The sequence below is a fragment of the Populus trichocarpa genome, chromosome 3 (genome assembly GCF_000002775.5).
Source record: "Populus trichocarpa isolate Nisqually-1 chromosome 3, P.trichocarpa_v4.1, whole genome shotgun sequence".
Taxonomy (NCBI): Eukaryota; Viridiplantae; Streptophyta; class Magnoliopsida; order Malpighiales; family Salicaceae; genus Populus; species Populus trichocarpa.
In genome coordinates this window covers 14,483,130-14,502,257 of record NC_037287.2, presented here as the reverse complement: position 1 = coordinate 14,502,257, position 19,128 = coordinate 14,483,130, and the positions used below count along the sequence as shown (strand labels likewise).

General features: G+C 31.6%; 1 protein-coding gene across 2 annotated transcripts; it reads left to right on the top strand.

The window, feature by feature from the left end:
* The first annotated feature begins 7,961 nt into the window (after positions 1 to 7,961).
* On the top strand, positions 7,962 to 11,904 carry LOC7458164 (uncharacterized). Of its 2 annotated transcripts, XM_024596470.2 has the most exons (7): positions 7,962 to 8,127; positions 8,250 to 8,579; positions 8,686 to 9,257; positions 10,424 to 10,616; positions 10,820 to 10,884; positions 10,972 to 11,182; positions 11,292 to 11,904. In XM_024596470.2, the coding sequence occupies exons 2-7, from the start codon at positions 8,466 to 8,468 to the stop codon at positions 11,652 to 11,654; spliced, it is 1,518 nt and encodes a 505-aa protein (XP_024452238.1). In that variant the 5' UTR covers positions 7,962 to 8,127; positions 8,250 to 8,465; the 3' UTR covers positions 11,655 to 11,904. The 2 variants fall into 2 exon arrangements, with proteins under 2 accessions (XP_024452238.1, XP_002304487.3); XM_002304451.4 differs by having other exon boundaries at positions 7,978 to 8,579.
* The last annotated feature ends 7,224 nt before the right edge of the window (positions 11,905 to 19,128 follow it).

Genomic DNA, 19,128 nt, shown 5'->3' with positions numbered 1-19,128 from the left:
TGTAATTCATTACTCTAGAAGCCAATGAAAAAAAATTTGGTAATTGATGTTTCTTATATGAAATATAATATGAAAGGACTAAAGCTAATAGCTAGAATTGTTATATACTTGAGGAGAATAAAGAAAATGGATTGTGGAGCTTAAATCGGATATCAATGAGATTGAGATAAGAATAATTTTAAGTCGATGATAAGTCATTTTCAATTTGGGAAGACTAATGCAGGATATTTTTGAAAAAATAAATATTTTCCTCAATTATTTTTATTTCTTCTTCTTTAGTTTTTGAATTTTATTTTTCCTATTTTATTTTATTAGGATTTTCTACTTTTTCTATTTAAAAGGTATAGTTTTCTTATTTATATTTTTCTATCCAATATTATTAGGCTTTTCAAGTTTTCATATTTTATATTTTCATTAGTATTACGGGTTGTAATAATTCTTTTTTTTTTTGGGAGATTATCTACTTTCTCAAACCCTTTTCATCCAACCCTTCCTAGTTTTTCTTGCAATTGTAATTATCCTTTGTTTTGACTACGTTGAAGATCAGGTAAGAGTGTCAAATTGAAGATCGAGGTAGTAGAGCAATTGGTAGATTTTTAGAAAAGATTATGTCAATTGTTTATTTAAAATAGTTTTTATAATTTAAATCTGAATTCTAAATCTTTAGTTTTTAAAATAATAAAAATATTATTTTTAAATAAAAAATATTTTTAAAAAAAGTCACAGCTAATCTCTTAAACACTCATGTAACTATGCCCAAATTACGTTTCACATATATCTTTTCTAATAAAAACAACTGTTATACGTAATGTCCTAACAAATTACTGCAAGCATATACTCATAATAAAATTGTTTTTTTTTTTTTTTTTTTTTTTTTTGGAAAAGGTTAACATCTGGATGGATACACTCCATTAGGCGGGACCCTACAAGGTGCTCGTAGCAGCCAGCAGAACCCATTCTTCGGTCAATAACTGATAAGTGATAACAAGAAGAAAAGAAAATACTGTTTTCCTGTGCCCGACGTCACGTGCCGGCTTCATTCCTTTTTTACTTTTTTTTTAATAATCAATTAATTTATTAATAAAACAGTTATATAATAATTAAAAGAAACATAATAAATTAAAAAAAAAAACAAGTTCAATTATAATATATCAAAATCTAAACTTCATTCTTTATATGTTTTTTTGTTTGTATTTATTAGAGATAAATGACTTTAGTACTGCAAAAAAAAAAAAAAAAACTTTTTTATTATTATATTTAAATTTAATAGCCCAGATAAATAATGATATCACATATTCAATACATGGAAATTCCTTCTCCGAATGGAGCCAATCTTCTTCAATCTGAAGCTATTATAATTTCTTTTTTGCTTTTTTCTGCCGGACTGTCACACTCGCACCATTCATTCATGGCACTTTATCTTTCATCCTCCTGCTTTTAATAATTCATTCTTTCTTTATTTCCTTTTCCTCTTGTCCGACAATAGATGAGGTGGCACGAATTAATTGGCGAAGAAGTGAGTCAAACTCAGGGCCTGTGTCAGCTTCGAATAAGAGTTGATTAGAACTTAGTCCCAGCAGTTTACCATAATTAATTAATTAGTCCTTTTAGTATAAAAAATAATTCAATAATTTCTTAACCAACGCTAAATATCTTTAATTTCTTAACCAATGTATAAAACGATCCAGAATATAAAAAAAAATTAAATTTTTTGAAAACAAGGGATGGATTCACACATTGCAATTATTATTTTTTCCTGCCATGTGATCTTCTTTTTTAATTCAATTCTTTTATATTTATCTGTTTTGCAATTGGATTTAGTAATTTATTTTTTCTGTGTGGACTTCTCCCATAGTTAAAAAAACATCCTAGCATTGAATTTGCGATTGATTGTGTGAAACATTGATGGAATTTTTTGTTTTCAAAGTGATTTAAACTAGAGGAATTGAAATTGACAAGAAGAGAAAAACAAAAGGTTGTAAAGGTAGAAAAGGCAAACCATATTATGAAATTCAAGGGAGGAGAGCGGAATAAAAAGGAAAGAGAAGGAAGGAAAAAAAGTCATTTACCGTGTTATTAAGGCTTAGATCCCATTTATTTTTTCATTTTAAAATTGTTTTTCAAAAAAATTAAAAAAAATTTATTTTTTTCTTTACTTCAAATTAATATTTTTTTAGTGTTTTTAGATTATTTTGATGCACTAATGTTAAAAATAATTTTTAAAAAATAAAAAAATATATTATTTTAATACATTTCCAAATAAAAAGCACTTTAAAAAACAATTGCAACCACACTTTCAAACATGCTTGTCTACACGAACCATCTAGGAAAGATGGGAATGTGAAGAAAGTTCCAGGGATATCAAACAAGATTGCCTTTGGAGGTACTATGAAACCACATATGCCACTCGAATTGGATAATAACTCTTTAATTAAGTCCTGAATATCATATAACTCATTCAATTTAATTCTTAATTCACCAATAACTTTTTAGTTAGGCCTCAACTTGCATTCGATTGAATCCCTAATTCAATAACACCTTTTTATTTTGGGCCCAAATCTCATCCCACTCGAGCTATGCCTTTTCTTTCAAATTAACCTCATATTCTCTATTAAGTCTTCAATTTAATATCAATTTTCATCCGATCCAAGCTCAAATAAGACCCAAGTAGCGATTGAATAGGGGAATGAAAAGGAAAGAGATAGTTATCCGACTGAGTTAGCGCATTACGGTCAAGTTCATAATCCAGGTCACACATTTGATGTTTATCTCGGATGATCCAATGTGTCATAGTTTTAATATTAAAACAACATAAAAATATCATCCTTTTTAGGGCAACCCATATTTTTCTAAGTTGTCTCACTTGGCTTTGGACTAGCCAATTTAATTAGTTTATATCGAAACAATTTCCACACGATTTAATTTAAATATTGGTATAAACAAGTAATTAGATTGAGAGTTTTCAAGACTAGGCCCTTGGCTAAGTTTATCAATATTGTCAATGAGTTCCCTACAACCTGCCCTATTTTTTTTTTGGTTTTTTCATAATAAATGGAGTTAGACTATCATCGAATTTATAGTTTTAAATTTTTAATCATACTAGGTTTTAATTGGGTCAACTTAATTAATATGTTATGGACCAATCTTATATGTTATGAATTTACATTATTTATTTACTAAAAAAAACTCGTAAGTCTCTTTGTTACACTTCAAATCCGGATATTCCACAACGAAACTCGGGCGACAAAACTAGTTATACACTAGCATGGATATTGTGTTATGTCTTATTAATAATCATTTATAAAAAGGAAAAAAATCAATTAAAGTTAAAACTAATTCAACAAATCATTTATTTGGACACGCATGAATGTCTAAAAAACGACTAATAAGTTTAAAACTAATTAACTCTTTAAGACATCTGTTTCTACTGCTGATATCGACACATGCATGCTCAGTCCTCTGTAGGAAGAGCGACAAATGACAGGCAATATATATATTCGTCAGCCCATGTTGGAGATTTCCCTATATCCTTAATCCTTATACTGTTTTCATTATAGAAGAACACTGCTCATGCCTGAGTCGATACGATTACTGTTCTTTTGCTCTTTAATTGCTGCAATGAAGCACTTGCATGTGATGTGTAAATCCAAATAAAAACTTAAAAATAAGTCAGGATAATAACTTTTTAATTATGGATTAAGATTCCAAATCGGCAGCTCCACTTAGTGCTCATGACGTACGTATATACGTTGAATGGATCAACGTCTTACAGTTCATTGTTTCTTAATATTCTCTTTTATGGTTTCTTAATTATTGTTAGTGATAATAACTCTTTGATTGATCCAATCCCGTAATGAATAAGTGGGGTTAGTTAGATTGCGTTTTCTACACGTACGACAATTTCATCCTGCATCAAATTAATAATTTTATGGTGCTGGGAAATGATGATTTCATGCATATACGTACTACCCTCGACTTTTTTTATATATTTTTATTTTCTTACATCAATCAAGGGATTAACAGGTGTTTAAAAATGTAGTAATTATTATTTTTTAAAGTGTTTTTTTACCGGAAATATATTAAAATAATATTTTTTTTATTTTAAAAAATTATTTTTGATATCAGTACATCAAAACGATCTGAAAATATTTAAAAAATTAATTTAAAGTACAGAAAAAACAAAAAAATTAATTTTTTTAAAAATACTTTTAAAATATAAAAATAAATAAGATCTAACTAATCTTTAGACGATACTTTATATTAAAATAATACGTTAGAGCCCTTTTCTTTTGAAATTAAGAAGAAGAAAACTAGAGAGTTTTGGAGAAGCAACGAGTTGGATGCACCGTAAGTAATAAAATAATATAACAATGGAAATCTATTCTTCACCGATTAGGTTGAAATGATTTCTAAAAATAGCCAAATAGGTTCTAATCATTATTTCTTTTTTAACAAGTTAAGTTCAAACAGTTGACTCTTGAAATTTAGGTTAAATGTTCAGAAACTTAATAAAAATATCTTATCGATCCTAAGGCAAGAACGTTATATATATATATATATATATATATATATATATATATGAGGGGAAGCATATGTAAGTCAAAATGCTCTCAGCTAACGGAAAGAATAGATTATATAGTAAAAGCAAAATGCATTAAAGAAAGAAGGTTTGGTGAAAACTCAAAGAACACTCCAGGAAAAAGGAAGTACCCGCGGACGAGTGGATGCTACGTGCGTGAAAAGCAGGATGAGACCTCAAAGTTACTTGTCTAGGAGATTAATAGGCCGTATCATTTTTATTTTTTATTTGTATGTGTAATAAGAGACTTTCTGATATTCAACAACTCAATATGTGTTCTTATTAATTTTCTTTAAAAAATCTCATTCCAAAAAGACATGAAAAACTTGTAGCTTAAATTATGAAATCGGGATAAATAAAACAAAATTTAAAAATAACTATAAAACCATTTTCTTATAAAAATAATAATAATATTGAATGATAAAAACATAAAAAAAATGAGAAAAAAAAAATCTATATAACCCATGTGAAAGGAAAAAAATACCCATAAATACATACCTTACTTTTTTGGTCTTTTCCAAGGGCAAAGACATATTTCAACTATAGCCTAATAAAAAAAATAGAGCCAAAAAAACTCTTGTTCAACAACTCTAGGTTTTTTACCTTAAGAGTAAATCAATATTTTTAACTTTTTTAAAGCTTGTTAAAAGATAAAAACACCACTGATCAAAAACTCTAAATTTTATTGACTTTAAAGGTAAAAGTCTAACGTAAAAATGTAACTTTATTGTGCAGAAAAATTAAAAAAAGACTCTGATACTTCCAAACAATCTTCTAATGACTAATGAATAATTAAAAAAAAACTAAATTATCCCCACAACTAAGGCCACTATTTTTTCTACCTAAAAGAAAAATAGTATTTTTACTGTAGCAATCCAAACATTCTTTGTTAAATATATTTGAAAAGAAGAACAGAGCAACATGGGCTGTGATTTCTAAAGCTTTGACAGAAGCAAAGGTAGACTACACAAATAAAACGGGCCCAAACCCAATAAACAAACATCATACAAAGTGGGTCTACTTGAAACCCAGATTAAAAGTGGTCACCTAGAATCTAGATCATGGAATTGGGTTATAAATTCTACAACCAGCCCATAACAAATAGCCTATGAAATAAAATAAAAAACGTTTTAAGAAATAAAAAAAACCAAGTAAAAAACCTCTAGTAAACCACATTATCAATTTTTCATTCTCTCTTTCACAGTTATATATATATATATAAGAGTAATTCTCATGTTCAAGTAAAAATATTTTTTATGGATAATAACTTTTATATTCTCTTCTCTTTTTGCTTTTTGTTTTATTAAGTGAATCCAAAAAAGTAAATATTATTAAAAGATGAGATTTAACATTCCTCTGTTGGTGTTATTGTGTTATTTGTCTGTCAAGAGTTTAGGCGGAGACAGGTGTAAGTGGGGGCCGAGCCCCTGCAAAAAGCCGAAAAGTAGAGGCTTCGACATTCGATAAAAAGTGAAAATGGTTTGGGCCTTGGTACATGGGCCTACTACATAGGAGCGCTATTTGAACGTGATTTGATTTTCTTCAATTTTAAAGTTAAAAGCACTTTCGATATGCTATGAAGGAAACAAGCCACACAGCACCACAGTGCAGTGGATTACAAGTGAATCTGACACACCATGGACCCATTACTTGAAAATGCTGGCTGAAATCACTTGATGGAAATCAATAAAGATCTTCCATAGTTGCATAATCTACTATGTATCGGCAAATAATCTACTAATTAGTAATTTCTTACTGGGTAGTCGCATTGCAAGGGCTACGCGCTCATCATCTATTTCCATATGAAACATGCCTTTTCATAGGTTGAAGATGGTACGAACGAACCCCTTGTGTTGGGTTGTTACTAGGCAAGATGACAATGACGAAGACCATTAATTTAATCTTTTTCATCTCTCTCGAAGAGGACAACGTTAACTGCACCGCCATGATTTAATCAGACTCCAATGAAAAGAGCTGTGTGTATGGAACATATTAACATGTCTGCTGTCTCGGGCTATTTGGAACACTGCGCAAGACCTTATTCCATGTCCGAATTACTACATATACGAATACCATTGCAAAATATGAATATCGATACTTCAAAGAAAATAGGTAATTATAAGGTAAGCCAACCGACAATCACTTCTAATCATTTCTTATCATCTTTCTTCTCCTGTTCTGATGGGCCAACTGAGACTATATCTATTTTTCCTATTTTCTTTAGCTTCTTCGCAATTGCAACTGTATCCATTTCTCCAATGACGGTCAACCTCTGCTCCTTCAAATCAGCGGCAATTGAGTCAACCCCTGAAATTTATGAGCATGTACACGGTAATGATCGATTTTCAAGTTTTCATTCCTAGTTTGAATACGAGAAGTTAGCACAAACTGGTTGCATTGCTATAAAACTCATACCTGATACTGTCATTGACTCCTCATAATTCAAACAATTTGAAAATCATGACAAGCAAGACATTTTAGTTTTTTTAAAAAAACCGGTTTGGTTACTTTTTTTGATAAAAATCGAACCGAACCGAAAATGATCACTCCTAGTACATTGTATAAAGCATCATAGTTTTTTCATGTATTATTAGAGCCTCCCAAGTCTTGCAAGCTAATATATTTGAAAGACTTGACCTAGCAAGAGTGTGGAAGGAAATACTTGCAATAATGTTATCTTTTAGCGTGTACAAGCCACCATAAAAACTATTTGTAGGCGTAGCCTTGTGGCATAGTTGTGGAGCATAGTCGTGGGCATAGTCATAGGTGTAGCCGTAGATGTAGTCGTGGGCGTCGTCGCGAGTGTTGCCATGTATAGTCCCTGGCGTAGCCACGTGGGTGTAACTATAGGCGTAGCTGTATAACTGGTGGCGTAACCACATGGAGAGTAGCCTAGGCATAATCGTTGGCATATTGTTGGCGTAGTCCTAGACATAGCCATTATGTTAGGGTTTATACATGAATTAATTAGCTTTTTGTTTATTTTCTACAAACAGCATCAAATGATGTGGTTGTAAAAAATCCTCAGGAGAAAGATTAGAAGCGTTTTTCATGGGCTGATAAAACACTCCAAAACTTAAGTAAGTATTGTGTTTGTATATGTGAGAGAGGATGAATATTCTACTAGCTTAAATGTTATTTAAATCTTGTGTTAGACGTTATTTAAATCTTGTGTTAGACTTATAATGTATTAAATTTGAAGTTTAAAGATATAAACATTGGAGAGATCATCTCTAGTCTCTATTATAATACTAGAAAGATGAGTTTATATAGATTTTTTTAAAATAAATATTTAAAAGAATATTTAAGATATTTATGACGTCATTAAATGCCAAGTTGCATTGGATAAACACTTTTCGCTAGTACTTCGCATCGCTGAATGCTAATTTGGTAGTCAACTGTAGGTCAAGCCGTCCCTAAAGATGCCAATAATTCTAAACTATACTTTTTATCTTCTTAGATAGAGATCTTGGAATCCTGTCTGAAAACCCCTCCCTCAGCTACTTTCTTCTGGGCTCTTAGCTCAACTGAACCTTGTTAATACCCAGGTATTCCACCTTCCACATATTATTTTTTATCTCAAAAAATAAAAATAAAATAATTCAGCAGTTAATTACTTACTAGTTAGAGAAGATTCTTGAATCTTGATCAGAGGTGTATGAACTTACAGGGGGAGTGGAATAGTAGAAGCTTCCATAACTTTTTCAACAGGTCCATTGAGGAAAACACAAACAGAAAGGTACTTGCATAGAAACTTGATTCTCACTCAAAGCACTGGACTGCTCATGTCTCCATTCCACCAAGCTAAAAGAAAGCTCGAAAGTTCTTAGATCAGAAAAGGAACAGTCAAGTTCCATGGATCGGGAGTTGTTGATAAGTCTCTGAGATGCAAGTTTGGATAAGGCCCCAAATGAAGAAGGGGCTAGCCACTATTAGGACTCTCCTCTTCTTACTAGTCCTCTTCATTGCCGTCATCATATACTCTTTATGGATCGATGCTGTAAGTTCCAAAACCTCAATAATACCTTTCAGCCCTGCAGTTCACTTTATTATATTAAGTTTAAGTTTTCGATTATCTAAATTCTTTCATTAACATTTTTTTGCAGTCTAAGTTTTCTGGTCAAAATCTAACAAATGTAATAATCTCTCAAAAACACCAAACCCTGATGATCATCACTAGAAAACCCGAATATTTCCCCCTAAACTGCATCATCACAAACCAAACACAAACCTGTCCTACGAACTATCCGAAAACATCCAAAACAAAAGATCAAGAAGACACATCATCTAAACCAGAATGTCCAAACTACTTTCGATGGATTCACGAAGATTTAAGGCCTTGGAATGCGACAGGAATCAGCAGAGACATGTTGGAGAGAGCCAAAACAACAGCACATTTCCGTCTAATAATTGTCAAGGGCAAAGCATACCTTGAGAAGTACAAAAAGTCTATACAAACAAGAGACGCATTCACTATATGGGGCATTTTGCAACTCCTGAGGAGGTATCCAGGTAAGATACCAGACTTGGAGCTGATGTTCGACTGTGATGATCTGCCAGTCATCCAATCAAGTGATTATCGTGGACCGAACAAGACAGGCCCACCACCGTTGTTTCGGTACTGTGGCGACAAGTGGACCGAGGACATTGTGTTCCCTGATTGGTCCTTCTGGGGATGGTATATTTTCTGAATTCTGAAATCTTATCCTTGTGCCTTCAGTCCTTTTGTTGAATTTTATTGTTTTCTATAAGAATATTCTAGGCATTAGTCGGAATGAGTCGGTGATGGCGGCTCTTGCGATAATTAAGACCAGCAAGGGTATCTTTGGAACATAGTGTAAACCGTTTTCTTAAACATTTTGAATTTTTTTTATTTAAAATAAAAAAATTTATATATTTAGATAGTTTTGGTATACTAAGTTAATATTAAAAATAATTTTTAAAAATTAAAATAATTTTATTTTAATATATTTTTAAATAAAAAATATTTTAAACCATCACCATATTATAATCTCAAACAACCCTAAATAAAAATGGTCATGATGAAGATATCTGCGAGAAGATTAGCTAGGCATGCACAGAATATATAACTGTGCAATGCAATTCTCTGATTTGGACCTCTAAGTATGAGGAATTGGTGATAATCCCTCTTGCTAAATTCCCTAATTATTTTTTTTTCTTCTCTAGCTTTTTATATTATCTCATGTCCCCATGAATCTCAAGTGATAATCTTCACAAACGTATGAAAAAAAGTTTCAATTTTACCCAAATCATGAAATATATTTTATTTTTCAGCTCTTGATTGTTTTTTTTATGTGAAATAGTTCTGTTTGTTTTTACGTTTTAAAAATATTTTTGAAAAAATTTAAAATTTTTTTATTTTATTTTTACTTTAAATTAATATTTTTTATAGTGTTTTTAGATCATTTTGAAAAATTTTTAATTAATACTGATATCAAAAATAATTTTTAAAAAATAAAAAATATTATTTTAATATATTTTTAATTTAATAAATTTTTAAATAAAAAATATTTTAAAAAATAATACAACTATATTTTCAAACATATATCAGTTACTTAAAAGAGGTATGGGAAACTTTAAACCATGGGCCCGAAGTAGAAATTTGTGAATTTATAAGAGCAAAAATATAGTTTACCCAAGATTTATTTATTGTCTTAATATATAACGACGACGCGTCGTCCTCCTTGAAATAGCTGATTGAAGTCGTCAAATAGAGTAACCATATTTTACTGCTAAAATGTCCTTTCTTTAAAAAATAAAACGAAAAATCAGCTTCTGTAAACTACTTATGAAAAAGGGTTTGTGTGTGTGTGATTCTTGTAGGGCTGAGATTAATATAAAGCCATGGGATAAATTGCTGATAGACCTAAAAGAAGGCAACAATAGGAGCAGATGGATAGATAGAGAACCGTATGCCTACTGGAAGGGAAACCCCTTTGTTGCTGAAACCAGGAAGGACCTCCTTACTTGTAATGTCTCCGACCAACAAGACTGGAATGCTCGCCTGTTCATCCAGGTATTTAGTCCTTCTGTAGTAATACTCTGTTCCTAAGTATATATTGGGCTTCAATATTCAAGAACAGCCTTTCTTGTGCAAATACTCTGTATATATCTTCATCACAGACATCGAAGATAAATACATCATTTCGTGGCTCCAGCATTTAAACCTCAGACATTCCATGATCCAAGTATTAATAAATAGTTCAACACCCTTCGCAGGACTGGATCCTTGAATCCCAGCAAGAATTCAAGCAATCAAACGTGGCAAACCAATGCACACACAGGTTATAATATATTTTTTTCATGGTCTGGAAATGATACGATTAATTTTATTCAATCGTTGAGCGTTCACTTTCTTGTGAAATATATAGGTACAAAATCTATATCGAAGGATATGCATGGTCTGTAAGTGAGAAATACATTCTAGCATGTGATTCTGTTACGTTGCTTGTAAAACCCCATTACTACGATTTCTTCACAAGAAGTCTGAAACCTGTGGAGCACTATTGGCCTATTCGTGAAGATGACAAATGCAAGTCCATTAAATTTGCTGTAGATTGGGGCAATAAACACAAACAAAAGGTAAACCCTAATCTCTAATTAGGTTGGCACATTTCAACAACTCCGTGCATCACGATTTCGTTCTCAAACTACTAGAGCTATATATAATGATACATGTTGAACTTGACAGGCACAAGCAATTGGGAAAGCAGCAAGTGATTTCATTCAAGAAGGGTTAAAAATGGACTACGTATATGACTACATGTTTCATCTCCTAAATGAGTATGCCAAGCTTCTGAGATTTACGCCACAAGTGCCCGAAGGAGCTGCTGAATTGTGCTCGGAAATTATGGCCTGCTCTGCTGATGGGTTCGAGAGAGAATTCATGATGGAATCATTGGTAAAGGGTCCTTCTACTACAAGTCCATGCACCATGCCTCCTCCTTACAAACCCCTAGTCCTAGGAGCCTTTTACAGGAAACAATTGAATGCAGCGAGGCAGGTGGAGAAATGGGAAAATGGATATTGGGAGAGTTTGAACAAGAAGCAATAGGGGCGCAAATAAATTCGTGCTAGTTCTGTCACGTTTATACAGCTATTAAATGATGTAAAAATATTTGCCATTCTAAGGTATTCGATCGTGAGGTATGACTAGGAATGTTAGAGCATTTCGAATACTAGAATATTACCAAATTTACCAGTGAAATTAAGATAACTAGGATCGAGTATGAAATAATAGAAAGGGAGGATATTATTCAAATATAGTGGTAAAAAATTAATGGAAATTCTTTTATGTTTCTCAATCAATGAGTCTTGATTAGTTCTCTGTTTTCAATAACAATTTCACTTTGTTCCTGTAATAAAATCCAATTCAATTATCAACAATAAACTCACATAGTGATCAAAATATAAAATATAAATAAATCACAGAGGTAGACAATGCTAATTTCCTTTGATCACGGGAAAGAGAGGCAAAACTCTCTTTATAAGCAAGCCTCGCCGAATACCTCTTGGATACTGGATGGGTGTTCTTCGGTCCACTGAGCCTTGTTGCAATGAGACTGTTCGACTCTAGTAGGCTTTTTTCTTTGTTGGGTTCCACTCTGTTATAGCTTATCTGAACTACTTTGGCCCTGCTTTCTCTTATCGCCGGTGCTCTGTTTAGTTGGATGGCCTTCATGGAGTTTTCAGATCATTTTTAGGTGGTTTAAGGCTCTGGTCCATTACTCGTATTCCACTGACAAAGAATATTAAGCCAAGCCCATAAAAATGGCGAACATGGGATGTACACATTTGATTATTATCTCGGAAATAAAAAGACATGGATAATTAAAATTTAAAAAAATGTTTAATTGTAAAAACAGAGAAAACAAAAGTTTTTTTTTTTTTTTTGTATCAATTACAAGGACAATTTTAGCTAATTTTTGTCCATCTATAAATGAGAGACGAGAGAGACAAAGACAGAAACAAGTAAGTTTTTTCCATAAATATCCTTTAAGTATTTTCATAGTTTCAATCTTTTTTATTTTACTATTTTCATATATGTGTATCAGTATTTTAATTTTTAAAAATATAATTGTATTAAAAGTTTGGTTTTTTCATTTTATTAAATTAATATGGAAAAATAAATTGCTCGAAATAATTAACCAAAGAGTGATTTTATTATAAAATAAAATAAATATTTATTTTGAATTTTCTAGGATCATGAAATAAAATGAATATTATTATTAGAAAAATAATATAATAATTGATATATACATAATATAGAGATATGAAAATTGGTCATGTTTTTAAAGAAATTAGATTTAACGATGAAGAGCTAAGGATTATTGACTGATAGCTAAAAGCATGCATTTGTCATGAAGTTATTATCTTGCATTTTTCACCATATGAGATTTTGACTTTGTGTTGGTGTAAATATTTTATTTGATATATGATTGGTTTAATTGTTTATTTTATTATTAAATATACTTGGATAAATGATTTAAAAATTAAGTAAATCATAATTTAATTATATTATCTTTTTAGAAATGAATCACTACAAATTTTTTTAACATACTTTTGATGAGTGAAGAAATTATCATTTAAAGTTAATTAAAAAAATTTAATGCTCATTATAAACTAAACTGAAAATAATAATTTCAATTTATTGTTCTAAATATTGCAAGATAGTAATATATATCTAAAGTAAAAAAAACATTTCTACATTATATTTTGTTTTATCCCTCATCAGCCTAATAAAGATATTCATTATGTTCTCCGTCTTGTGTTTCATCTCACCCTCTTTGCTCGGGGGTACTCGTCTCTTCTATCCTGCACTCAAGCAGCTATGTTGATGATTGATGAATTCGCACCCCAAGCTGTATGCCCTTTTCACCTTTGGACCTCTTTATGATTGCCTGCAAGAGCATTAAATAAGCCTACCAATACAGGATTTGGGACCCGTAGAAACGTGGGTGGCTTATCATCTCACTGTCCCCAAATTCATGAGCTCTGTCACTGCATACGCTGATATATATCACAAGAGTTTGGATGTGGGGGATAGCAATTAATTATTTGTGTTTCATATATAGATGTACCTATGCATGCCAATCTAGCTAGTGACAAGGAGCTGGAAATTTTCTGCACAAACAAGCTAAATATTGTTGTTCTAATACGAACTCCGCATGCAGGAGATGAATTTTCTGCACAAACAAGCTAAATATTGTTGTTCTAATACGAACTCCGCATGCAGGAGACGAACGCAGTCACAGGAAACTGAAAAATTCTAGTAAGCTAGTAGTTTAAGCAGTAATAATCAAGAAGGGGTCAATTAAAGAAAAAAAAACAAACATTTGAATCTTATTATTTGCATTTCTCAACCCACATCAATTGAGGACTTCAAGTTGATCAGTTTGTCCTTGTTATTTCGCTTTTTAAAATAGTTATTTATTCATAAATCGCGTCCAGAAATATATCTATTATATAAAATAATAAAAAATAAATCAATGAGTATGCATCCATTCATTATCATTAAAAAAAAAAAGGTACTTGCCCATTCAACGGACCGCATGCACTGGTAAGAACACTAATGAGCAATGAGATTGTTTGGTCCCAAAAGTAAAGGAGTTCACAACATGTCTGAATTACATATCTAAGGCTATGATTTTGTTGTTGATTTAGTAGCAGCTGGAGCCTGGCCCAGTTAACAAATTTGTGTAGTCTCTACTTTCTTTTAAGACACAGAAAGGGGAGATCAAATTGTCCATGCCAAAATAAGCTGCCATACTTTGGACAAAAGCACAATATCCGTGTATTAACCACATCCCACTTTAGCTGAAGATGTTTTAGTTCTTACTGTTGAACCGGCAGCTCTCCTCTCCCTCAGAATAGGGTGCCTTTAAATTATAGGATCCAACAGTGAAAGAAGGGATTTCTGCTATAGACTGCATGGCTTGAGAGACTGGAAAATTTAGGCCATGCCTATTAGTCATTAACCTCATGTCTTCACAGAATTGCGAGTGCTAGATACTAATGATAAGAGGTTGCAGTTTTGATTCCCCGAAGAAAAATCATTAAACACATACAGAGAAGAAGATCTAGTAACGTCATGACCGTTTAATTAGAGTTACATAATTTGTATTCAAACAAATGGATTCTAGAGACAGGCTTTCAAATGATGAACTTCAAAGATATAGTATTTCTTCTCCCGCACGCATGGTAAAAAAAAAAAAAAAAGGGGGGGGGATTAATGACATCGCCATTGCGTTAACAGATACTAAATCGTCACTTAATTGCATTTTGCTTGATGGAGTGATTTTCCTTTTCTGGGGGAGTGATGGGATGATGTTGATGCCAAACGACTTGTGGAGTTTTCAGGAGCCAGTGTTAGGTTTAAATTTCATTTTAGGGAATAAGTTTGGTAAAGGTAGCCATTAGCAAACCCATCAAAGCAAGTCATTGCCTTTCACATAAATAGCAGCTATATATGAAGATTAATATTATTAGATCGTTTCTGATGTAGGAAGGAAATATAAAAATTAGTTTAAAATAGCACACATACCAGAGGTTGGTTATGCAGACTAAACAAAAGAAGAAAAAAAACATTTTTTTAATAAAATTATCAGAGTTGTTTTTTACTGGCAGTAGCAACCCTTTAAATACTAGAAAAACTATAAGTAAATAAATCATTGTCCTTAAAAATAACTAAATTTTAACCATTACATTACCAGAAAATTGAAAATTACCGACAAATTTTCTATCAGTAAATAATGAAGTCCCTGTCGGCCTTGATTAATGCTGACATAACAGGAAATTAATGAAATACTACTATTGAGAAATATCTCATTGGGTTTTCTATTCCATTGGCAATTTCATTACCATTTATTTTTCCATCAACATTTTTTGTTGGCTGTTATGTTGCTATAAATTCTATAAGTTTTACAAAAATCCCATATGAAACTTTTGATAGAAATCCCAATAGAAACACTGATATAAGTATCTTTCCGTCGGATTAGTGTACATTTCATCAAATTGGTAACATCACAAGAACCGAGCAAAGCTTAATCTTCAATCAAGATTCCATTTCCAGACACAACCATAATTCCAGCTTTGAAATCTAAGCAATTATAAGGATTTATAACAACAATCCTTGTCCACCTAAAACCTTATACAATCTGCCTTCTACCAAGCATAATTAACTAATAAAGGATCCAAGTAGAGACCAAAAACCTTAGCAATACCACTTAACAACATATATGCTCAAATCTTCTGGCAAATGATCATCCCCATGAACGTTACTAAGAAAAAACTTTAACACTCAAAAGGCATAAGTAGGAAGCAAGACAACACCATTAATTAAAGTTTACTTTCAACTCAACACAGGAGCTACCCAACGCTAATAATCAAAGACAATATAACAACTACATAATCATGAGCTTGGAAAGTAATGCAAAGGTCAACAAGACATGAAGTCTACTTCCAAAAGATAACATGTCTGTACATTGATTACTCAATTTACATAACACCAACACACTCCTCCATCCCCACCAAACAAGCTCAGGATTCCAAAACCCCAATCATGGCATATTTGTGATCAAAATTGTATCATAGAAAAATAGCAATCCAGCATTTATCATGGGAATAACTTCAAATGGGGAGGAGATGACCTTCGGGTTTTAATTCCTTTAAAAAATATTGATGGGATTTATGTCAACAATAGTGTTTTCGTTGTTTTTTTTTCAATTTTCTACTATTGTTCAAACTATTATCATAAATATTATTATGCAAAAGAAAAAGTATTACAGTTTTAACTCTTACCTTAGTCTAGATCCAAACTATACCAAACATTGAAAAGTCTTGCTTTTTAATCCATGCTTTGATTATGACCGAAGGGACAACTTATCTAATCCCACTCAAAATTAAGGCAAAAGAATAGTTAATAAAAATTAAGTACAATGCAAACTTCACTAACAAATGAGGTTTCATGCAACACTTAGAATTCTCTATCACTATGTTTTGAGTTTGTGATAATTTGCACCCAATAATCGATTCTTAATTCATTTATTTGGAGCAAACAAGTGTTCATATGCTCAGATATGCTTCTGTGCTTCGTCATATGTTATTTATTTGTGCACATGCGTGCGTTGTTGAAGCAGGAAGGTGAAGAGGTGAAGGAGTTAAATAGGAAGAAACTATAATTCAATGTGAAAACCCTAAAATAAATAAAAGAAGAGGTCTCTATCAACTTTAAAACAAGTTGCACTGGTGAAAAAGACACGAGGGGTCCTTGTGAAGGAAACGCAAGTGGGCAGTGTTCATGAATTCATGGCAACAAGGGAGACGAGGACAGAGGTTAGGGACCCCCTCCCGGCAATGCATGCCTCTATGGACGTGGCCTTTTCAAAAATGCAACACAAAACCATCTCCATTGGGTAAAATCCGCCCGTGAGCCGTAAGAGGTCTAAATTCACGGGCAACTTAGGCCATGCATATGAGATTATTATGTGTCCAAATATCATTGGCTAACTAACTATTCCTTTTTGACACATATTCAAGCTCAAATGGGACTGAGCCCATCTGATCACAGTCGTAATTGAAAATCATGGGGCTCGTTTGCCTTGCCTCGGCCTCCTCCCTTAAAAAATACTCAAAAGACTTCGTTGTGTATCTTGCTTGGAAGTCCTGCCAGTGCGGAACCTTCATGCTTAAACAATATTCATGTCTTTCTGTCACCGGACAAATATATACAAAAACAAATAGCGAGGGAGAGAGAGAGAGAGAGGGGGGAGAGGAACGAGGAAAGGAAAGGCTCATGCTCATGCCTAAACATAAAGGTCAGCAAGAAAATATATACTCGAATATTATATTACATAATTCTATATGGTCCTATTTAATAACTCCACCCTTCAATGATTTGCGCTTTATTAATTGTTTTTTACTTACACAACCTGGAAGGCAGTTCATATATTGTAATATGATTGGAAAGGAATAAATCACCTCTTCTGTTCATGGAGAACAACTGTAGAATGTGGGAATTGGGAGTATTAATTAATTTTCAATTCTTTTTTCCTAATTAAATGGTGGCTTTTGTCCATGCATTGTCATTTCTTTTAGCACACATGATTTATTTATTTTTTTGAATGGTACATTTTCATTTGTTGAGATAATGTTTGATAATTTTACTAATTAATTGGTTCCCATATACAATTACTCGGCTTCTTAACTAAGTAGTGGCAAAAGGTTGATGTGGCAATTATCAATCTCCTCCCCCTGGAGATCGAGACATTTTATCTAGAAAAGTATTCGGGATACGTTCTTTAATGTCGCAATTCTTGTTTAATCTATCCCTTTCCACATAATAAGAATAATAATTAATTATTATTATTATTATTACTATGAGAAAAAAAAAAAAGAAATTAGATTATTGAGCTGCGAAAACAAGTAATAAAAAAATGTTAATATCTATACCGGTATTTGCATTCGAATTCAAAGAAAAAGGTTTCAAAAAGAGAAGAAAAAACTATCCTAATTTAAAGTTCAAAATATAAATCTATCTAAAACCTTTCAATGAACACCTTAATTTTTTTTTTAAAAAAATAGTTTTTATTTAATCATCTATCTTAAGATATTACGGTAGTAATTTATTTTTTAAAATATTTTTTATTTAAAAATATATTAAAATAATTTTTATTTATTTTTTAAAATTTATTTTTTACATTTAAATATCAAAACAATTCAAAAACATAATAAAATAATTTTTTAAAAAAAATCAAAAACATGGTTTGACTGCCACCGCATGCACCTACCTGACATTTTCACGAGAAGATATGAAATTAGTATCGTCAAACTATCAAATCTTAGAAGCTAGCATCAGGAAATAATCAAGTTAATAAACGTGATTATTGGCGCAAACACCGGATATGGGCCCTCGCGGTTCTTATAGGGAATGTGTATGCTTACAAAGCTGACTTTGGTCTAATCTAGTTTATGTTCAAGCTTCTCTGTTTTCCAACAACACCCAAAATAAAATAACATTTTCCTCCCTCAAAAGTCAAAACTATTCCTGAAAGAAATTAATCTTAAATATTAAATATTATTTTGCAAATATGAAAACGCTGATAAAATGCAATGTGCAAACTATTTAATGTTTGTTATTCCATTTTGAAATTATCTTGAAACAATATTCTTCCAAGAACTTGCACATAATTATCATGATGGATGGATTCTAATTTTATGGGCAGAAAATAATGTTTATATTGATTTTTTTTTTTTTGATTTCTAATAGTATCTCTTGCTTGTTAGCAAGATTATGAAGCTGCTCCTCGATGGTCTTTATTAATTAGAATGGTTTTCATCACAACATTTATTTTATGATATGTTTTGCTCATATCCAAAATCTTTAAAAATTACTTTTCTCCAGAGGAAACTGATGTAAAGAAAAAAAAACTTGGAGCAAATATGTACCAGGTGACATTGTTTACATGATAACTAGTTATGTAACTCGTGCTTCATCGCGAATTAGATATTTTTATATTTTATAAAAATAT